This window comes from Serinus canaria, chromosome 3, assembly GCF_022539315.1.
Source record: "Serinus canaria isolate serCan28SL12 chromosome 3, serCan2020, whole genome shotgun sequence".
Taxonomy (NCBI): Eukaryota; Metazoa; Chordata; class Aves; order Passeriformes; family Fringillidae; genus Serinus; species Serinus canaria.
In genome coordinates this window covers 52,166,136-52,189,974 of record NC_066316.1, presented here as the reverse complement: position 1 = coordinate 52,189,974, position 23,839 = coordinate 52,166,136, and the positions used below count along the sequence as shown (strand labels likewise).

General features: G+C 41.4%; 1 protein-coding gene across 8 annotated transcripts in view; it reads right to left on the bottom strand.

Annotated features, from left to right (window-relative positions):
- Positions 1-23,839, bottom strand: part of AIG1 (androgen induced 1) — a 123,673-nt gene that overhangs the window by 12,957 nt on the left and 86,877 nt on the right. For 4 of the 8 annotated variants that reach the window (XR_007777074.1, XM_009095339.4, XM_050972115.1 and 1 more), the window contains one exon: positions 415-530. Coding sequence is in view for 5 of the 8 variants with exons in the window: in XM_009095339.4 (XP_009093587.4) it covers positions 415-530 (116 nt within the window). In the remaining 3 variants the exon portion in view is untranslated. Of the gene's footprint in view, positions 1-414; positions 531-16,903; positions 20,263-20,379; positions 20,566-23,839 lie in introns of those variants that run through there. The other 4 variants (XR_007777076.1, XR_007777075.1, XM_050972112.1 and 1 more) reach the window with 4 other exon arrangements.

Here is a 23,839-nt window from a genome sequence, read left to right as displayed (position 1 = left end):
AATTTGTGAATCAGTAAAGAAAAAAGACAGTGTTCTATCTTTTCTCTTGCTGCTTAAATACTGATGCAGGCAATCATTTGCCTAGTCTCAGTTTTATTTGATAGAACAAAAACCCCAAGCAATAAAACTAAGGTCCAAGAAAAACATTTAGCTTGAAAAAAGGTTGAAAAATGTACCCTTGGAAAGACCACTGCTTACATGGGATTGTTCAACAAATTCCTGTTGTGTGAGGTTTGGCATATACTTTCTAAAAATATAAGCATCTGGGGAAACCAGACAAAGCCCAGGTCTTGGACCAAACGAGGCATGCAGCGTGAATCTGTTAGCGATTATATCCATAATGAAATATGTGCCCAAATTTAGCAGTACAAAACCCCCAATACAATGTGAAAACACAGCATGTACAGCCCTTACCATAAAATATAGCCAACAGCGAAGGTGCACACTGCAGCCAGTCCACAGCTCCTGCTGGGATACTGATGATGTGTTGTTCTCATCTCGATTAATACAAAGGGCAAAACTGTTGTGTGCTGGAAAAAAAACCAAAACAATTGGGAAAAGCAGGAGATACAAACGGTTCTCTATATTTTCATTTCAATTCTACAATAAGAAACTTAATTGCAGACACCTGAAGACAATTCTCGATGGCTAGAAAGACAAGGTAAAGTAACTACAAAATTGATCAATAACCCAACCAGTATCATCTCTAAAATGTCCAGCTGTTTTAGAGAGCAGAGGAAAACTGAGTGACCAGAATGTGCTTTTGTTCAGGAATCCAAGGCAGATACTCAGTGAGTAAAAAGGAAATGTGTCATGAAGGGACTGAGGTCCCAACCTCAGTCTGGCCCTGCAGTTGCTCTGTGATCTCTGCCATGTCACTTCAGTTATTGTGACCATTCTAGTTGGAAGGCAATACATCTGGTTTTCAGAGACTAAGTACAAACAATGCCAAGTGAATGAATACAAATTGAGGTATTTAATGCTTCTGAGAATTAGGTTTAAATGTATCTCAAAAGTCCTCAGTCTGGGGACTTGAAAACAGGGGACATATTTTCAAATGATAGCAGCAATACCTCTGTTCCTCCATCTGCAAGACAGAAACAAATTACATTCAGAAAGATGTTGTGAATCTTAATTTTTCAGTTGCACAAAATCGTTTTAGATTCCTAAATGAATCATCTGAAAGCCAAAGTTGTAAAAACCTTTTTCAGCCACTTGTCTTTATTTAGCTGTGAAACTCCTTATTTTGTTATTTTCCCATACACATTTCCTATACTGCCCCTTCTGAGAAGACCTGTTCATCCAATTAATGTCAGCAGCATGAAAAACTGCCCCCAACACTCAATGCGTGAAAATATACAAAAGCAAAGAACAAATGTGCCAAGAAATAAAGCCCATAATTTCTGAATATACAGCTCACTTAAGACCAGCATTAGTGGTGACTCTAGAAATATACTCTGCCTTGCCTCCATGGGGCCAAGTTTTTGCTGGCCTCTAAAGGCAATTACTTCAGTTGAGAGGTTAGCTCTAGGGTTTGGTAAGACTGACTGTGAACTCTTCTGCCCTCTCCACAAGAAGGCCTGGAGGTGTAAGGATTGCAAGGGTAGCCTAAGTCCTAATTGAAGTTCAGTCCTTCCCATAGTACTTGATCACCAGCTGGAAAGGAAAGTTATGGCATTCACTGGCGACATTCTGCCATCATGTAGTTCTGGGGGATGCTGGAGGTTGGATTTCTAAGATTTCAATAATTACAATGTAAACCCACACTGATGTTCACCTGCGTGCAGGTAGGAGAGGCATGGAGTAGAAATATCTTGGTGTGGATTGTGGATTACAGGTTCAACTGAGAAGAAACACAGTGGGGTCTAAGCCTTTAAAAACTGCAAAGAAGAATGGTTTGAATGGAAAATGGTAAGATAATGGAAATGCTCCTGCTGAGAGATGTAACATAATTGAATTGGGTATCTGCTCTGATTTTCAAGGCATTGGTAATTAATGACTAGCACTTGGAGAATGTCAGGTAGATAATACAGCAGTTCGGGGAGCTTTCAATTTCTTCATTTTTTAACAACTTGTTCCACCCCCATCCCTTTAAACAGTATAAATCAGCATTGAGGGAATGCAGAGATGTTTTATAGCAGTGTGGTCTGCTATAAAGGTGCCCACCATTAGATTAGAGGCCTATGAGCTGCAGAGGACCTTCAAAATCCATGATCAGGGACTGACAGCAAAGCAAGCCCTGGAGATTCACCTGTACATCTTGTGTCTGTATGGAAAAGGTCTCCAGGAAGAGAGAGATCAGTGCCTCACTCTGCAGAGCCCCCAAAGCAGAGCAGCTGGAGGCTGTGCAGATGTCTCCTGCCCTGCCCCCATAACTTATTCAGAGGAAAAAAACTGAGGAAAAACAACTATTAATACCAAACTCCACCCTTGATACTCCTTGTACAATGTATTCTTGTAATCCAGTCAGTTTTAACTCTACATTCTACGGATGATTGTTACAGAGCTTGAGAGCTCAGTTTCTCCATGTAAATGTTTACTGCTTTCGACACTGCTTGTTGATGAGTTCTTCATTGATGATAACAACTCAACAGCTTGCCAATTAAAAAGTAGTTAAAATAATTTCAACAATCAAACCTTAATCTCAAATACTCTTCTCCTTTCCCTCCTCCCAATTCTTGTGGTTGTATAATAAAATAGGTTATTATTTTCCTAAATTCTCACTTCTGCTCTTTTCTAAACGTAAGGGTGGAGGGAAAAGCAGATAATAAGCTGCGCCACTAAAAAGTTTGTGTACAAAATCCCGTTCAAAGTACAGTGGAATTAGAAGTCTAAGGAGAAAATCAGAGATATGTAACTTTAATCTCAGTGAATGTCAATGCTACATGCAAACATTGCAGTTTTACAAATTTGGAGTATGAACTTTGGTTTAAAATGCTTTTGTGAAAGTGCCACTCTAAAAAGCTGCTTCATATCCTTTACTAAACCACAACCAAGTTAAAATTTCCTTTCTCTACATTTCAGCTCCTCCAAAAACCTTGATTTAAAAAATATGAAATTCCGTAGTCTGGGATGCCTTTTATCCAACAGTGTCAATAAAAACTCTAGACTGAAGCATAGTGAAGATGGTCAGGGGTCAAATGTGCTTGCAGTGGGATCCATCAGGGCTGGGTATTCTGCAGGGGGCCTAAGATTTCATATCCTCTAATGTTTTTGCCACCTGATTTCTGAATAACAGGCCAGTGGGAATCTGAGGTTTAGAGAGAAAATAGCATTGATATTTCCCTGACCTGCCTAAAGATCACACTATGCCGATCAAACATACCCAACTGGTACCTCTGGGACTGATCCCTTTTACCGACTGGCACACGGGGGGACAAAACCACATTTCTCACCTTGTTTGCCAAAGTATCTCCTGGGGCTTGCTTACTTCAGAGAAGACTGAGGAATGAGGAAGTTCAAATAACAAGGAGGTTTAAACAGTAAGGATGATTAGCTGCTCTAACAGCTTTCCAGTAGTTGCACCATTAAAAGTTCCATTTTGCACCATTAAAATTTTTAAGAAAAGAACAAATATATAATTAGAGTATAATGGCTAGTATAATATTATAATAGTAGTAAACTATGCTAGCACTACTAATTAATGCTATATTGATAAGGCATTTTTAACATGGACTAAGTAGTTACAAGCAAAACTGTATTTTTACCTGGACATCCTATTCTTCTCCCACTGAGACCAGCTGCCCCTGTGAGATAGTTTTGCCTGTATGACTGTGCTGACACAAGAGACTTGGGCTGAGCACTGCTGTGGCCACACCAGGGACCATTCCCACTGCCCCAGGAAGGCAACCCTTTCTGCACATGTTCTCTGTGGTGACTGCAGGCTCAGGGTAGTCCCCAGCCCCCAGCTTGGCCCAGGCAGCAGTGGGGAAGATATCAAACCCTCCCTGTAGCTTTAGCAGGAGCTCTTAAACTGAGCTTTTCCAGAGCTCAGTAACTGCATCTACTTGCAAGAAAATACACCCTGTCAGCTTCTCCAGTTGTGACTGTGGTGCTATCTGCAAGGTGTCCTCACAGCCACAAATCCTTTTTTCCCCTGGAGCACCAAGACAGCAGCCTGAAGGCCCATTATTTATCCCTCTCTGAAGGATTCACCTGCCAAGATCACTTTGTGGGCTGAAGAGCTGTCCATAAGCCCCCTTTACCCAGCCACAGCATTGCCCTGCTCAGACCCCTCACTGCCTGCCCCTGCTGCTGGAAAGCCAGCTTTGGTAAATCTTTTTGCTAGGAAGTGCTGGTCTCAGCAGAGTAGAAATCTGCAACTTCCTCTTATTCTGCGTCTACCACATGGCATTGCTTCCCAAGGACCCATCACCAACAAATGGTGAAGAAATACAGCTTGCCAAATCTCCAACTGCTAGAAAACAGAGAAACCAGCACAATGCACAGAGCCTGGATGAAATGTGCAGGAAAGTTATCATAGGGGGAATCTGACCCACAAGACACTTTGGAGACTAACTCCAAAGAAGCAGCCTCTGAATGAAACTGAATTAGCACACACTATAAAGCAAGCCATCCTGGGATCTTGCAGGTGGATTAATTCCTAGAGCCACTGTCATGGTGTCCTGAGAGAAACTCTGCTCATTAATAACTCTTTAAAAAATATTATGAAAATATGTATCACCCCCCCCGCCACGGTATATATGTGCCTAATGACATTTGAGACCAGAAAATCACATTACAAATATGCACCACAGCTGAAGTGCTGGCTTGGGAAGCTGAGCTTCGATGGAGGACTGTGCTTCCCCGTTGTAGGTGTGTTCTGCAACAGTTACTTAGAAAAAAATATTTTATGCAAATAGGTACATTAACAATGAGTTCTGTAATAGTCTTTAGGCAATTAAGTGTTCATTCTTGAAAGCCTAATTATATATTTTATCTTTCAACCAGTAAGTGCTGCTTTTTTTAACACTGGTTTCAACAGTACCTTACTTGGCCTTTTCTCCCTCCCTTAACTGTGTTTTAAATGGAATCTTTAAACTTTTCAAAAGGTGCTAAATTGACTAGTTTTTGTATTGTATCATCAGCATAAACATGGTAGTGATGTCTTCCCAAGTCCTCCTCCTGATCTGCACTGACTGTCCAGAACTACCTTTATGACGAGGAGCTCAGTCTCCAGAGGCATCTCAGATACCCAGGTAGCTTGCAGAAGTTCGGTAGGAATGGTTAAACTGAGGGTCACAAAAATTGTGATTATAATTCACTTCAACCAACAGACTGTGACTCATTACTCAGTTTGATCAGACTGAAAACTACAAGGTATAGGACATTTTAGCTCAGTGAAATACTGTGCACCTCTGAGGCCTACATCATGACATTCAACCCACGTTCTCAAGAGTCAGCAAAAGTCCACTGACAAGAAAGGAGGCCTTGCAGTTTTGATGTCCACCAACATTTTAACTGATGGACTGGGAGCCTCCTAGGAGTGCTGGTGTGTCCTGCAACAAGGAGGCTGCAGATAGGTTTTCACCCACAGAACTTGTGCAGCCCAGGACCTGGAGTGCTACATCTGCACCCCAAAGCTATGACCATGTCAAAGCCTCTGCCCTGGCAAGGACAGCTGCTTCAACATCTGCTAGGGAAACTACCTTGCAGAACACTGCCTCCGCCTGAGACTTATGCTGGTGTAAATTTGGCAGTGCTCCTCTTCTTTGCCCCCTTCTGTGCAAATTGGTGTGTTTTCTGGCTGCCTCTGCTTTCTTTTAAAATTTGCCTATAAAATACAGTTTCCATCAGCAGGATGTTATCCTTCCCCTTTTTCTTGTGAACTCACAACAAGATTATGATGTTAAACAGCTGCTCCACCTCAGAATGAGTGGAACAGTCTGCCACTCTTTCTTCCCTCTCAGGGGTTTGTGGAGCACCTTGAGATAAAGAAAATAGAAACCAGCAGCAAACTGACCAATACCTATTCCTCTAAATTCAAAATCACTACTAGTGTGTTCATCCTGGAAACCAATACTAATAGGCCTAAAAATCCCTACAGTTGTAGTCAGTGCCGTTTGTAGAGTAACAGTAGCAATAAAGCTCATTTTTCTGCATGCTCCTAGCAGACTAGAATGGAAAAGCAGATCAGGAACTAGTAAAATAGAGGTATGATTCTGATTTACTCCTTGAGAAACTTCTGAGAAAGGAACAGCTGGCCAGAGAGTATTTATGTGTTGTCTGAAGGATGATACCTTCTACCAAGGCAGCCTAATCCATAAAGAGAGCAGCAGGATATCAGAGCTGGGTGCATAATAAATTGGAATCCTTGACTGAGTCTGAGCCCTTATGAGACTAAAAGTGCTGGTAGCACTTTTCCTCTTACAAATGAGAAATTATGACTATTAAGTGAGACATGCTGATGCACAGGAGCTGATGCACAGGATGCACTCCAAGGCAGCCCCAGACGGCTCACTAATTGTTATGGTAGGTTGGAGGGAGGAAGAAGTGTTATATGATCTAAATGAAGACCAATACCTTACAATGCCACAAAACACACAAGAGCCAAAGATAACCATTTTCAATCAATATGAAAGTGTAGGGTTCTTTGAAAAGAAAATTAACACTGCCTCTTTAATGTTACCCCTTCTTTTCCTTTTTTTTCTGTAGAAAAACACAGTGGACATGGCATTCCTGACTTAAGAGGATTTCTATCACTTTACCCACACATACCTGATGTTGACAGCTTTGTTCTTGTTTCTTCAGACACATGCAGTATATGCTATATATTGAAATAGCAGTGTCAATCTGATCTCACCCTATGACTGTACTAGTGTCAGGGAGGTTATATATAGGTGTTTATCTATAGAATTTCCACAGTGCCAATCACTAAAGCACTTCAGCACCTCAAAAGCATTACTAAACATACCCTCACAGCAGCCCTGATCTGTAAGAGCAGGATATCCTATCCTCATTTTGAAGAAGGACAAGATGGAGAGGGCATGCCTCACTCAAGGTCACGCAGGGTAGCTACGGAGGAATGAAGAACTACATCACATTCCTCAGTTCCATTCCTGGATGTTAGCCTAAGATGAGCAAACATGTATAGAGAAATCACAAAAAATTTGGTATGAAAGCCAATCTAATCCTTCAAGTTTACAGCTCTGAGACATCTTGGCCCTTTCAGCAGCTATCAGTTGTTACCCTGATTGACCCCCTGTCCTGATTCCCCTTTGCTTTTGCAGACTTCTTCAATTGCCTCCCTCTGAGCTGTCTGTCTCTCTTTCATCTCAGCTCCTGCTGCTCAAAGCTGCTTTCTTGCAGGTTCTATCCTTAATACCTTAACATGACACACAAAATCTTGGTCACTTGGACTTGGAACAAGATGAGGGTAGGGACTAGACACAGTACATACAGTAAAAAACAGTATAAAACCAGTGCCATGTTGCCATAGGGAACAGCATTGCTACGTGTTTCATTTTCTTTAACTTTTAAAATTCAATGTAACTACTTTTAATGCTTTTCATGTATGCAGATACCATTAAATGCATGCCAAGGGCAATGTCACATAAACCAACTCTCTCCTTTTGCTGGGATCCCTTAGCCAGGCTTTCTTGCTCATTCTGCGCCATGCCCAAACTCCCCAGTCTGCTCCTGCCAGCAGGCATTGCTTGACACTTAGCAGACTTTTAAAATACAAGACAATCAGCAAAGACCAGACAATCTCCTGGTTCTGTGCACACAGCCACAGCTGAGCAAACCCTCCAGACCCTAATTTACTTTCAACCTCAAGTCCTTATTTTTGCCATGAAATCCTTAGAGAAAGCATGCTACTAACAACTTGGAATATACATACAGATATATCCTGTGCAAAGAGCTCTCATTAATCACAGTGTTATGTAATTTTTCTACATTTTTTTCTCAGTTTATTTGCCAGTTGAACCTACCCTAGAATTTCTCAAGCTACTATTTGCAAAAAGGTTTATCTAGGCAAAGAAATGTATTGTCTCTTAAAATTATCCTTAAAATAACACACACACACACACACACACACACACACACACACACACACACACACACACACACACAGACTCTTTTACATGGGTTACCAAGATTTAATTTGCATGAATGAATATTTGACTATTTCTGCAGGTCAAGCTGAAAAAGTGCTTGTAAAGTCATTGAGCCTCATGCATTTCTAGCAAAAAAATCACTAAAGAGAACTTGAAGATGTATTTTACCAATGGTTTAAATGAAATTACTCATATGGAAAATAGTATTCTTCTCCCTGAAAAGTGAACTCTTTCCATACTCGAAGGCCTCAGAAGGGAGAAAATAATTTGTATCAGTATGTTTTGTAAATCTCTTTAACTAACTTGAAAAGTTTATCAGTACATAAAATATTCTATATTAAATTCTAACATCTGGCAATCTCCCAGGACTAGTACTAAGGCTTTCACAGAGGGATATTTTTGGCTTCATGATAGCCAAAGTATCCGTTTTCCAACCTGAAAACATTGGACTCTGAATCTGTCACTGGTCCAGGACCAAATATTGCTTGTCCTGGGCTTTGGGCCAGTATATTTGGGGAAAGAAATTTCACATTTGGGAAAATAAAAAACCCCCATTATTTCTCGGTTTCTTTTTCAAGTGGTGACTCTTTGATGCTATTCGGAAATCTAAAATCTTGGAAGTGGTTACTGAGGGACTGGATTTATTGGGTGTTGTGTAGGTGAGGTAGCCAAAGGTCAGCCTTTGGTCTGTCACATGGTGATTGCAACTATCTGCAGTGTGGTTCAAACAATTTATCTCACAGATATTGTTATTATCTTTATTTCATTATTTCTTTACATTGTACATGCAAACTCCTTTAACAAATAGCTCTAGAGGATGTAACCTCCTAAGCTCTTTTGTTGTATTACATAAAGCAGCAGCAGACTAAGGTGAGAACATTCTTATTGCTGCACCCATCACTCAGTCTGTCTGTCCAGTTTTACTGGATGTGCATTGCCCTGAGTCTTCTAAATGGCACAGACTCCACTGCAAGGCAGAGGTGCATGCCTGTGCAGCAGTGCAGGGCGAAGCTGTGTGACAGCAGCTGCCCAAAAGCAGCTACTGCTGAGCCACCCAACAGATGGTGACGAGCCATGGGCAGGCACTAAGGCAGCTGCTGGTCTCACACATTGTGCTCAGGATGCAGAAGGCCAAGGCTGGGCTTAGTGGCACCACAGATTACTAAGAGCAGGAGTGGCTAAGGCACTAGCATGTGTTGAGGTGCAGGGAAGAGGGGGTACGTCGTGGGGGCGTAGGGAAGCCAAGAGTCATGGGCTGGGTTCCTGCATTGGTTGAAAGGCAGATGGAGTAACAGGTATGGCTGAAAAACTTAGTGAGGGTGAGAACGTGTTTGTGCAGGAAGGCAGGGGAAGGACAGAGATGCTGGCAGCCTGCTTGTGTGTCTCCTAGAGCTGCTTCTCCTCTGCAAAGAAGGCACATGAGCAAACAAGCCTGGGGAACATCCTGAATGAACACCTGCCATGAAAACACACTGACATTCCCTACTTGTTTTACCCACTGTATGACACACTTTATTTAGGAGAGTCATTTTGCTTCAAATGCAATTAGTTGTTAATGCTATTGTTCATCTTAAAACACCTGTTATTTTGATCGATAGTCAAAGCCTACACACCATAGTAAAGACAGCAATGTCGGGCACAAAGACATTACAAAATCTATAGCCTGACCCTTTAAAACCTAACTTGAACCACCAGATTTGACTTATGAGACTAGTAACAATAGTGCTTCATGCAAAAAGCATTAGGTTAAGGCTGGATCAGGCTAAGTTGCCAAACACACCCTGGCATAATTAATCAAGAATATTTCAAAATCAGATCGCCTCCAAGAGGTTATTGATCTCCTGTCACGACACGTTTTCCCCATGAGGTGCTACAATGCTATGTATCTGAGATGTGCTGGCGTGTATTTTTCAGTGACTAAGCCTTGATCTATCTTCCTGGATTCCTGCCACTGGTGCACTGACATCTGCAACTACTCATGTTTGACAGTCTCATGCATGAGCTATGTGGCTTCCAACTTGGATGGGATTAGTATAGGAGACTTTCAGAATACTTCAAATGTAATTGAAAGCAGATAAATACAAGGGTCTCAAGAGGGTGGCATGCTTTTTACAAGCGGAATCACATTAAATCATGTGTATAAATGCTTGGACTAAGAAAGATCTCAGTGCTAACCAGTATAGTATGCAAGAAAGTGTTTGTCTTCGCTCTTAAATATGTATGAATCCTGATAATGTCACTTCTTTCTAAAATCCAAACACAATGCACGGCTGAAGCGCAGTTTAGACAAGCATGAAAAGGTACACATTGGGGAGAAGGGCAGGAGAAGAGGAATGTATTCAGAGACTGACAGGTGCTCTGCCTTTCACCCATGCCTGCACTAAGGCATTCATATCTTCTCTGAAGCTTCCCTGCCAACAGATGAGAGCTGAAAACAACATACATCATGTAACTACAAGTTATACTGTTATAGTGTCAAATATCAGTAAATTACAAGTGATGTGTTCTTTTAGAGCAAAACCGAACCTCATTCCTTACACAGAACACATTTCTATGTATCTGTTTTTTCTCAGAACATGTGGACATTGATACTGTAATCTGCAAATGTATTCCGTAGATATTTATTGAATACTATAAAATAGAAGATGCAAATAAAACTGATGTTAACACTGCTGTCAAGAGTTTATCTTTCACATTTCTCTACTTTTTTAGACTCTGAACTCTGTAAACATAAGTAATCTTGCTTCAACACAGAGCTTGATAAGAAAAAACAAACAAAAAAAAAACATTCAGTGGGAAATGGCCTTTCTTGCAGTCAAATACCTTTTTGAGGATTACAGAGATAGGCAATATACAAACATCACGAGAGGACAGTGATACTGAACATACATAGTATCAAAGGGCTCCACGATGACCAGCTTGCAGTGGAGCTGTGACATTCATAGTATTAAACCTATGGGCTTCTCTGGGTTCTCTTGCAGACTCTGGCCTGATTTTTTTCTCTTCAGTTTAATGTTGGAATGCCTGTCTCTGCTTCCCTCACTTACAGCTCTGTCCCAAGCCAGGCTGATCTCACTGAGCTGTCAGTGATCTGCATGGCTTTTATATTTTAAATGTGAAAAAGGAAGAAGAACTGAAAAAAAAAAAAAAAAGTGATTCTTCTTACAAGTGATTCTTCTTAGTAGCATTTTTCCTAGCAAGCAGAGGAGCAGAACAACAGCAGTCAACATGTGTAGAGTCAGTTGCTGGGAGAGCAGTATGTGCACAGAAGGGCTGCAGTGGGATAAATGGCTTCATGTCTTGTACTCAGAATGCTGAAGGAAAGAGGAGTTCTTACTCTGCTTGGTATCACAGCTCCTATCATGGAGTAAAGTCCTCAAAAACTTCTGCTGCATCCTCCCAGATAAGGTCCAAGGTAGTTAAAGTGGAGTAACCCTTGGTTGCCTTCCCATGATGCTGATAAATGTGGCCTAAAAAAATTAATTACTTTGATGATAATTGTAGTATCATAATGCATTTTTTTTTGTACTAAAAATTTTATCTGTATTCCCCTATTGCTACAGGGATTCCAGACAGAACTTCCTTTGCAGCACCTGCTCATAAAGCTGTGCTATCAGTCTTCTGTGAAGTTCTGTCATGTATGCTCCAGCTGGTCTGAACTCTTCTGTGCTGTGGGATGGATCCCAGCACTGGGACAGAGGTCACCCACACGTGCAAATGGTTCATGAAAATTCTTCTTTAAACATAAGAAACACATTTTTTTACTCTGAAGGTGATCAAACACAGAAAGTGGTTGCCCAGAGAGGTTGTGGAATCTCCATCCTTGGTATTCAGGGTATTCTCCATCCAGGTATTCAAAACCTGGCTGGACACTACCCAAGGCCACTGGCTCCAGCTGATTGTGCTTGAACAGGGGGTTTGGGCAAAACAATCTCCATGGGTGCCTTCCCACCTCAGGAAGCCTTTGATTCTGTGACCCTGATGTCTTGGCCTTTATGTTCACCGGCCTTTATAGCCAGTCTTGTCAGCCCCTCAGTGTCTCTTGTCCATCTCCACTCCCTGGACAACACTGGGTCTGAAAGAAGTTGCTGCATCAGAAAAGGAAGGAGAGATGAACCAACCTGACCTGCAGTATTTCTGCCCTCTGCCCTTCAGAAGTGTCTCTTGATATTTTCTCTCTTGAAGACTCTTGATGTTTTCTTAATAGAAATGTAACTCACGATTTTTTAACTGGGGAGCAGAAAGATGTCAAAAATCCCCACTTCTACATGTTTCTCTCATTGTTAATGGTGACATTAGGTGGTGTGTAAATGTGTGTTTGAAGCAGAAGATTATGGAAATGCCTTTGAGGTGGGAATGGACTAACCAGTCACTAGATGTATTTCATAATGTTAGCTATAATATTGTTCTGTTGCAGTCTCCAAGTACAATTGCAGCATGAACCCTTTTAAACGGGGAAGATGACTACAAATGTGTAACTGAATAATAACTGTGATCCCAAGTAGCCTGAGACTAACTGATTAACCTTATACTGGGGAATGGTGTCTGTCTGGAACAGGAAAATAGACTTAATTAGGACCACTTGAATTCCAAAGCACTGATATCTTCCACTGGGAAGAAGCACTAAGGATAACCCCATTGCTAGGAGAATGACCTGAGAATTATCTCAAGTGTATTAGGCTGCACTGCAGGTGAGGGGCCAGCATGGTGGGCTAGGTTGTACACAGGAAGCTGTGTGAGAGAAGGGAGACCTCTTCCAAACAGCAGGCCAGCTGAGAAAGGCTGGTTAGAGCCTCTTTCTCTGGAACTGGAGCTGCAGCCACCTCAGCTGTGCTGGCTGAAGACTGACTGGCTTAGATTTGGCTTGGTGCCAAGCCAAGCCAAGCCAACAAGGTATGAAGAGCCCATGGTGGAGATGAGAAGGATGGCAGCTACTCTCCCAGAACTGAGGAGGAGGACTGAAGAGCATTCCAAAGGCAGGCCAAAAGAAGAGGAGACTTACCTAATACTGTTGGTTTATTGTACCTCCCCCCCACAAATAAGATTGTATTTGTGTTAAGACCTTGGAGCCACAGCTAGCAAGCGGTTAAGCACTGCTGATCAGGGGCACCTATGTGTGTAATTCACTTCTGCAAGTTTCTAGGCAGGGTCTTGTGCCAGTGTTATTTTCAGCAAGAACACCTAAGTGATTGAAGGCGGCCTGTGTGACTGGCAGCAGCGCTGGGCAGAGAGAGGGTACATAATGTACACACACACACACTCAGCACTCTTGTTTTTCCTTTGCTGCTGCTGCTGCAGCCCATTCTTAACAGGTTACCAAACTCTGTACTGGCACTTCTGCAGAAGGGACCTGGCAGTAGAGTAATATTTATATTTTAATTACTTGACCTATTGGACTGCCTTGTTGGGCAGGATTCTTCAGCCCTATAACCAACTTCTTAATGACCTTCACTATTAAACAAAATCAAAATAATAGGAAAAGCTTGCTGCTCTGCTGTAATGTCCACGGGTAGAGGAATCACTAAAAAAAGACTTAATATTACCTTATGGTCCTTAGATAAATCTTAAACTTTAAACAGCCATCTCTTACACGTTCTCCAGTGCATGAGACTGCTTTGTCATCACAGAAATATCAGTTACCACTTTGCCATTTCACTGCAAAACAAAGGAGTGAAATAAACCAAAACTCCAAACTTTTTAGCAAACTGGGACAAGAAGTGGAATAAGAGACACTTGACAACCTTTTGGGATCAGCTGTTAGGATTACTAGAGCATAATTCTTTGTAATGGTCTTATTAATTAAAATAACTTCTGACTGTCAGGATGCTTTATAAGTATTCCAATTAACCCTTACAATGTTTCTGTGAGACAGTGGGGAAGAGAAATAAAAGCATTTTATGACTTAAGACATGCATACAGAGAAAGAAAAAACATCTTGACTAAACCAAAGCAAAAGGCCAACAGTGAGGGATTTTGAACTGGAATGCAGGTGCTGGCAATGCCTTCCACTGGGCTCAGCCCACTATAACACTCCCTTGTCAGAAGGTCAGAGTCAGAACAATATTGGTGGGAAGAGCGCAGCTACACAGGGGCATCAATGTACTGACCTCTTACATTCATGGCAGCAGAAGAAAATCATGTGGATCAAATCCAGTAGTTTAGGCACCCTATCAAAGCTGATTATTTCAAAACTTTTAATTGAATGTGAGCTCATCTGCCTCTCTAAATGTCAATGTAAACAAGCTAGAGGGAACACAAAAAGGCCAGAGGAATACTTGGGCTGTTGCCTGTTAAATTTATTCTTGTTCTGATCCCTCTCTTCTAGTGAAAGCAGAGAGCAACTGAGGGCTTAAAACCAGTGGACTTCAGCTTCAGGGCAACTTAGGTTCCATGAACCTGAGCCCAGGCTTAGCAGCATGCATCTTAGTGACTCACATGGTTGAGATCCAAGGATTCATGTCAAGTATTCAGTTAGGCACATCTCAGAATGCAGAAAGGATGCAGCTCCCTGACTAGGGAGCCACAAACATCATCATAGTATTTGTGAAGGAGTTTCTGTACTGTTTCTCATCTCCCCTTTCCGGGAAAAGTCAACAACACCTTTAGAAATAACCAGGAGTCTAAAGAAGGTAACAGAAACAGTGTGTTTTAGAAACAGAACCGAGTTTTTGTAACTATAAATTATTTACATACAATGTGTAAGTGGCAGCACTAACACCTGTGCCTCAATCCCTCAGGAAACCCCTATTGATCCTTCATCTCTGCTGGAAGCTGAGACACAAGCTCCTATCCCAGGAAGAAGGACTGAAGGACATCTCTACTGTACTTCCCACAGGGTACTTAACACATGATGGACTGTTTTAGCCAAAAAGTGGAGAGGCCTTCTCACGCTGCATCTGGGAAAGGTCAACTGCCCTTTTAGCCAGTAAGCCCTTTTCTAAGTGTTGAGAACTGCAGCAAATCAAGTGCTTACAGCTCTTTTTGTGGTGCAAGTGTTAATACAAAAATATTTTATTTCTGTAAATGCAAACAATGTGGATTTAGTTGTTTTTTAAATTTTAAAGTAAAAAACAACTCTACTTTTCACTCCAAAATAAAAAAAAAAAATTGAAGTATTTATTTGAGTCAATCAGAAACACCTTTTTACATTAAGAATATCCTGAATTGGAAAGTACCCACAAAGATCACTAAAGTCCAACTCCTAACCCTGCACAAGACACTCCAAGAGTCACACAATGCTCCTAAGAGCCTTGTTCAAACACTCCTTAACTCTGTCAGGCTTGGTGCTGTGAGCACTTCCCTGGGGAGCCTGTTCCAGCACCCAACCACCCTCTCCAAGAAGAACCTTTTCCCAATATCCAGCCTAAACCTGCCCTAACACAACTTCATGGCATTCTCTTGGGTCCTGTCATTGGTCACCACAGAGATCAGGGCCTGCTCCTCCTCTTCCCCTCACTAGGGAGCTGTAGAGAAATATGAGGCCTCCCCTCAGTCTCCTCTTACCCAGGCTGAACAAACCAAGTGACCTCAGCTACTCCTTTATATGGCTTCCCCCCACTCCATCATCATGAGTGTTCCTGATTACAAAGGTGTGAAGGATGAAGGCAGCAATGCTGGTGCCCTGCAATAATTCCTTTGGCATGACTTTTCCAGCCCCTGTGTCCCCTGAGCTGAACTGCCTTTCTGAACTCTAAGCCTAATCCTAACAATACTGGAACTTTGTTGCTAAGGCTGAGGTCCATATCACCATGGGTGACCCAGATTAGAAGGGTGTGAAGGCAGAATTGTTGGTGCTCTGCAGTGATCCCTTTGGCATGACTTCTGCAGTCGCAGTGACCCTGGACCATTACGATTTCTGACTCTCTGAACCTTAACACTAACCATAATGGAATCTTGGGGCTGCTTCTGAGGTCTCCAGCACAACGGTGGCCCAGATTAGAAAAGTCGGGAGGCAAAAAATGATGGTGCCATGATGTGATTCCATTGACATGACTTTTCCAGTCCCAGTGTCCACAAAGTACTGACTTTCTGTCTCTGCAAACCATAACTTTTTTTGAATTTAATATGTGACCAGCCCTGGTGGTAAAGTAATTGACCAATGATGTTGAAAAATGTCCCAACGCCTGCTAGAATTCCTTTAAGAAGAACAGATGCATGTAGTGGGAGTGAAATAGAGTTGAAGTTGGAGGAAATATTTGGAAGATCCTGCTAAAAGCCATTTTTCATCAAGGCCATTAGCACTCTATTTGTCAAAACATTCAGAAAGCTCTTTAATTTTGTTGGACTCATTGCTAATGCTGCTGCCTATGTTGGGACAGTAATAATCTCCCATTTAACAGGAAGCTACATTCTTTCATTTTGGGTGAGGATTTGTAAATGGCAGTCTATTCATTCATTTATCAATTCCAGATGTATTTAATAGTCCTTCAAACTGAAAGTAAGAAAACAAAAATTAGATTAATTGTAATATGGCAAAAGCCTTCAGTATTTGATACCATGCTTTCTGCCCTCTAAGGACTCCTAAATCACTTCAACTACTGTTTTGGTGCCTCGGTTGTACTGAGAGCAGGGAAACCTCCAACCAACTTCAGTCTGATGAGCCACCACAAGCTGGAGTGTTCTTTCTCTTCCCACCTTTCACCTCTTTCTCTATGAAATCCCTTTTCCCTTTCTGCTTCCAGCTTCACATTGCCTGGACGCTGCTCAGCTTCTCCATTCTCTCTCCACCTGTGCTGAACAGTGTGAATATGGGTGTTAACAAAGTTTTTATCAGTGTCTGGCTCTTGATAGGAAAGAAATTCCCTGTCCTATCTTACTTCTTTATGTTGTATTCTGGTATCACTCACAAGACAAAGAGCAGCTTCATTCACAGTCACAGCAACAGGCAGGCTTTATGTGCAGCTATGAAGTCCTCCAAAGAAGAGAGCCTATGGAGGTTGGAGAAAAAGTATTATTGTTTAAGGATGTTCTGGTTTAAAATGTGGAATGGGAGAAAAGAAATGACCCACATCACTGGTATTTTTAACATTCCAAAAATCTTTCAAGAACAGGAAAAAAAAAAAAAAAAGAAAGCAGTGGCAAAAACCAAGCCAACTGGACATTCAGAGCTCAGGGAAAAAAAGGAGGGTAGGCAAGGTGCAGAAGTCACTAGAGACAATGTAATGCACTTCATAAATGCAAATTCTTGCTATTAATGTGGCAAAAAATATTTATACTCTCTGCTTGCTTCTCAGTAGAGATGGGGAACTTACCTTGCATCTCAAGCAGATGTATGCATGGCAGAAGCACAGACAGACGGAACAGAGCAGATGGAGAACATGTGAGTCAAAGCACACTCTATAAACAGATATTACAGAAGTAGATAGGTAGAAAACTTTTTTATTAAGTGCTCTTAGCATTTCCTTAGAAACCTATTCCTTTAGCATAAGTTTCTTTCTTGTAAGGAACCAAAAAAATATTTGCTTTACTGACTGCTTTCATGCAGATATAAGTTTTGGGAATCAGACCTACAGTATGGAAGCTCAGCACTACTAATGAGGTTTTTGGAGGATTCATGTATCTGTAGTTGACCTTGGTGGGACATCAGGTGCCCACCAAGCCGTTCTATCATTCTCCTTCCCAGTGGGACAGGGGAGAGAAAACAAGATGGAAAACAACCAATAGGTTGAGATAAAGCATTTTACTACAGCTATAGTTTGCACATGCATAAGTAAAGGAGAAAAAAAGTTTAATCTCTACTTCTTATTGGCAAGTGATGTTCAGCCACTTCCCGGGATGCAGGGCTTCAGCACACACAGGGGTTGCACTTCACAGGGGAAGGGGAACATTGTAAAATAATGAATGTTCCACATTCCTCCTCCCTCCCTTGGCTTTTATATATGAGCTGACATCATATGGTATGGAATATCCCTTTGGTTAATTTGGCTCAGCTGGCCTGGTTGTGTCCCCTTCCAGGAACCTGCCCACTCCAGCCCCTGAAAGGGGGGGTAAATGTTAAACAGACAGTGCTGATGCTGTGCCAGCGCTGCTCAGGGAGATGTTCTGTGTTTATACAATTCCTTCCATTTTCAGACTAAGATGCCAGCAAGTTTTAAGTGTCATGCACCTTCAAAATAACACACATTGTTTTCACCCATTAGCATGTGTCTATGAGAACTACATGGATCTTCTTTAAATCCTGATGAAACATTCCGGTTTGAGGCACACCACTTCTTTGTAATATTTTCAGAAAGAAATCTATTGTAACCTTTTCCTAAAGCCTACATGCAACTACCCAGTAAGTATATGTCTCCTTGCAGGTCAACTATTTACAAGGTTTCCACTCAAATATGAAGTCCTCTAAGATTCACTAATTTCCGTCCTCTCTCTTTGCCATGTTTGAATTCTGACATTTGCTTGCTGAAAGGATGAATGAAGTCAAAAGCAATGCTGCTATATTTTATCTGCCTAAGCAATGACCAGCAAGGAGGCTTGCTTTATTTACCTCAAAGCCACAGTGCCATAATATCGTATGCATTTGCCCATGTCAGATAACTCTGAAGAGTCCACACACAAATGGAAATGATCTTTCCACTTCTATATCTCAAATAATGTTTTTCACAATTACTGGATTGCCTAAATCCACTTAGATAACTATGGAGCTGTTTAGATATACAGAGAATTTACAATAACCAGGGTTTCTTTCTAAATGTTATTTTTTAACACTTCCTCCTATGAATCCAAAACAACTTTTTGTTATTCATCTCACTAACCATTCATGGATGAATGACAATTACTGAATGTCTTAGAAACAACACCTTGAAAATGTCATTCAAATCAATTTTTCAACAGCCTGAGAGGCTAGGAGGTAATTCACACTTCTTTTATAATAATATTCTATAAGAGGTACTGTAGTCATCTGCCTTCCTGCCACCTCCTCCAGAAGTAAAAGATTATAAATTCACTCTGATTTAGTGTAGCCAAATGTACCAGGCAGAGAAAAACACTGCAGAATATGCAATTAAGACTGGTACATTATGAAAAAGCCTATCTCCATTATTGCCCCCAAACTAACTTGTCCCTCCCAGTTGAGCAAATGCATGGAAAAATTCTGCAAGGCAGAGCTGGAAAATGTCTTTCCTTCTTTAAGAGCATTTATCCATGGACAGCGACTCCAGAAGCATCCAAGCCTAGTATCTTGAACTCTGCTTCTTTCTAATGAGAGAAGCTCAGACCCTGCTTTGTCCTCCTAAATATCAGCTGCTTAATAAAATCCAGAGCTCCTCTCACAAAGTGGTGCAATATACCTTAGGGGTCCTGAATCCTCAAGTATCAAGACATCATTATTCCAGCATTTGCTCATATCTAACTCTGTCGTGATTCTAAAACCACCAGTAATTCAAGCCCCGAAGCTGGGGCAAAGGAGCTAGAGACCTTCTGGCTAAAAGACTGTTTCATCCTTTCAAAGGGCCACTGAGGAATGAGGAGATGCCACCTAAGAAGTTCATGCCACAGTATCTGTCACACATCCAACACCTGAGATCAGTTAGTTTCTCCTGCTGGCACAATGTCCACAGACCCCTAAGCCAAAGCAACAACAGACTTGAACCACAGCTGAGGAATGTGTGAAGCAATGAAACCCAAACCATCTACTTTGAAAGTCTGCTTGTATTACTGAATGCAGATGTAAAAAAGCACCAGCACTGCTACTGCTGAGCTAATTTCCACAGTATATTCAACATACACACAAAGATTAAACCAGAGGAATAAAAAAATAGAGGGAAATATTGCCCATTTCCCCTAAAGAGATATGCAGATCAGGACTCTTCCTGTAAGCCAGTTCCTTTCAGGCAAAACCTCGGATAAATCATACAGTTAAGAGTGAATCCTCTCTTAAGCGTAACATTTGAACCCAAGCTCTTTGCTTCTGATGACTTCATATGAAAGATGCTGGCACCACACAGTCGAGGACACTGGTTCAAACTCCTCTGAAGGTGGATGCTGCATAATCTTTCTTGCATTTGATGGACAGAACAGCATGTACGTGCCATGAGTCTCAGCTTTACAGGGCTGCTGGAAAGGCAGCGATTATTCTGCTGTCTTCAGGGTCTTCTCCAGCTCTTCTGGTCAAAACAGTTTATCAGTCTGTCAGTCTGACTAGTGTTAGTGCCTCACACAGGGAATGATTCTTCTTCCCGTCCATCACACCTGGAAGCAACAAAGCTGACTTGGAGGCCAAAAATAAAAAAAAAAACCCAATCTGTTTCAATCCTTCTATTTTTCAGCATGTTCCAGAACAATTTCTGATCTCTATCATGGGGTAAGAAACTCATCACATGCTCACCTGATGTAATATCATCTTCCCCACAGTTCATCTGCAACCACTGCTGAGCACAACCACCTCTCTGTTCAGCACCTCCCAGATGATGGAAGACAGAGAGAATGGACTTCTGTGGGGCCTAGTTCCTGGGTTGCCGCAGTGCCAAACAGGTCCCACGGGCAGATCAGGGAACTTCAGAGACTGCCCACCCTGAGAATAAAGATGTGATATTTTGGTATAATTTTTGAAGTGACTTCTTCATGTTGTTTACAGGTTTGAACCTTTCCATTATCAAAGCAGCTGAAGATTTAACCTCCCTGTGGTGCTCCCTAGCAGCACTGCAGCTTTTGAGCTGATCACACGTCGTCTGCCTGTCCCATTGGAGAACATTTCCTGTAAAAAGAATTTTGGCACGGCTGCTTCATTCTCTGCCAGGAGCAGAAAGTCAATGCAGAGATTAGCAATCGATTTCCTAAGAAGTACCCCACAAATCAAGTCTTCTCTCTCTGTTTGCCTTCACATTTCTGCTGGAGCCTCTATAATTAATTTAAACAGATACAAGCACTTCTCCTCCTCTCCTTTTTGATGTGAGCTGTTCCAACAGACTGTGCAGCGAAGCTGCAGCAATTTCAAAGGCTTCCGCTCCCTGCGCAGAAGGGAGCAGCTGCAGGAATAGCTCTTTGAAGAGGAAATGGCACCCAATGGGACTGGCAGGCGGCTCCGAGCTGAGCTCAAAAAGCCCCCAAAGTCCTTGGGAGCATCTGAGGACATCAAAAGAGGAAAGAACTAGGCTGGGACAAGCCTGAAGAATGACTTCCCCTCAACCCTGCAGCTTTTTTTTTTGTGTAAGCAGCAGGGTCTGAGAGGAAGAGTCTCCCTCATATTTGGCTCAGATGATCCCACTTATATTGAAAGACTGGAAGTAAGCGCTGAACACGATTTCAGTCCTGGATTATTCATTAAACTGTAAATGTATAAATATGTATATAAACACAAACATATCTATACAAATTCTGGACTACTGTATATTGTTTAAGAAGTTATTATTGTTACATTTTATTTCTATTAATGTAAGTAAGTATGCAACCATACTGAAAAATTACTATAAAGCACTCATGAGGCTTCATGCATGTTTAACTGGTTAACTGATGAACTCACTGATGTGATTTATCTCAGTGAAATGGTACTTTTTTATGATGATTGCCAGTATACTCTGTTATTTACAGCACAGAACACACTTTCCTACTGTCCCATTTAAGTGGTTTATAGCAAATTCAACAGCCAAAACAAAGAAATCTTTGTTTCATGTATATGAATTTGTGTACAGGTACATACATATCCTCTCTGCCCGAAGTGGATAACATCACTGACTCACTGCTGAACTTTATAACTGATGGAAATTTCTAGTGCTGATTTAACAGACTTCAGGCCTAACAGGACAGTATTCATTGAAGCCCTTTGTCCTGTACAACTCTTGAAGGACTACTCCAGCTGAGGGGTAGTTCAAACAGCAGCCAGTTTTTAGTGGCATGCCCGCATAAGCAGTATTACACCAAATGCACATTCTTTTATGAAAGCTGCATCCTTCCCTAAGTATTTATGTATAAATAAATGCCATTTTACTACACTGCTACTGTGCATAACGAACATGTTGTCTAGAAAAAGAACTGACACAACACATCCTGTAAATGCCTCTTCCTTGTCAGATTGCTCTAATTATACACTGCATCAAACATCTCCATCTTTATCCTCCTAAAATCCTCCTAATTCTGACTTTCTCAATCAATTTCACACTGCTCTTCTCTCTTCACTTTTCAATTTTACTTTTGGAACAACTTAAGTTCATGGACATACAAACCTGAGATAAGTGGTGCACAGAGCTACTGCACATATATTTATGCCCACACTTCAGCATATCCTTTGGGACAGATGTGGATGGCCTTTATCTGAGACCATATTGAGTTTGGCAGGACAACACTGCATCCTGGCAGCAACTGCCCTCTAACAATTTTTCTCTAAACAATTTTTCTCTAGAAACAGTTTTGCTCTGCTATTAACATTAGGCCTTATTGTTCTGATATTGCCCAATAAATTATGATAAAACATTATATTGTGACTATTTTATTATACATTGCAATTAATTGGCTAGTGAACTCTATTAAAAACACTTCTCTTTTCCTAAGTGAATAGGCTGCTTAACTGAGTTACTAGATGATGTGGAAAAATGTAAGCAACTAAGTTGAGATCAGTGGAATAATTATAATTTTCACTTTTCTCTGAAGTGAAAGTTTTGCTGATACTCCTTGACACCTCATATCTTTGCTGTATTTTCAATGTCTGACAGGGTCAGTTGTTGAGAGACAAAAACTCTACAGCCAGTTGTTTATACTTCTGAATGCAAAATTAGAATGCAGAACAGGAAATAAACTGAAATGGTCTCATACTTGAACAGAATATAAACATTCTGCTTAATTAGGTCACTAAGCATATGTTTGTTTACTTGGATATTTTCTCTCTGGCAGTTCATCTCTGGGTAACACAACTATCTCACTGGAGAGTGTGGAATTCCCATGGCAGATAACATGAGGTTGGCAATTTGGGGGTCAGAAAAATATGCTTATTAGCATACTCCCACATAATGAAGGGAGTTAGAGCATGAACAATACATGGCTCTGCCTACTGTGTCAGGCTGGTGTCCACACAAAGGACAGCAGGGCCATTAGGGAGCTGGTTATAGCTCTCTGAATTTCTGCCTAACCCTGATTTACCTCCTTGGCTGATTATAAAGAAGAGAATATAGAAAATCTTCCCTTCTTGCAAACCAAAGGGCAATATTGCTGCCTACACTCATCTCTATCACTCTGTAATTTTTATATTTTATTTTTATAATTTTCTTCTACATCCATCTATGCATTACATTTCTTTTTTTTAAGGCTGCTTGGAACATGTAGCTTCTTTGTCTTCAGAAGTACAAGCAGACTTCTGGTGGGACATGTAAAAGCCAGTAATTTCTGTTTCTGTTTGCATTACAGGCCCAAGCCACAACCGAGACTAAAGGAAATCCTTCAGAGACAGTCCCAGCATAGACTCAAGTCCACTCAAGCGCTGTGGAGAGAGTAGATCCCCTCACTACCACCAACACCTCCTTTTATGGGCCTGTGTTGAAAGCAGGACAGGGCTTACAGAAAACCATGTGTGCTGTTCCCTCCAGACCACAGTTCCAGGGCATGGTGCTTTACGGTTGGGTGTGTTTTACACAATGAGCCAGTATTTTCTGGACATAGCACCTCAGCAGTTGTTCCTCCACTATCAGTCTCACGTCAGTTCCTGGGATGAGTTCTTCTGATTTCTCGATAGAGATTACTTGCACCTGGATGGGAATGATGGGGTGTTGGCAGGGACACTGAGCAGATGAGAGGAGAGGGGAGAAACCTTGCCAGCCTTTGTGTGTACAACTGCTGAGTCAGTTCAACAGAATCAGAAA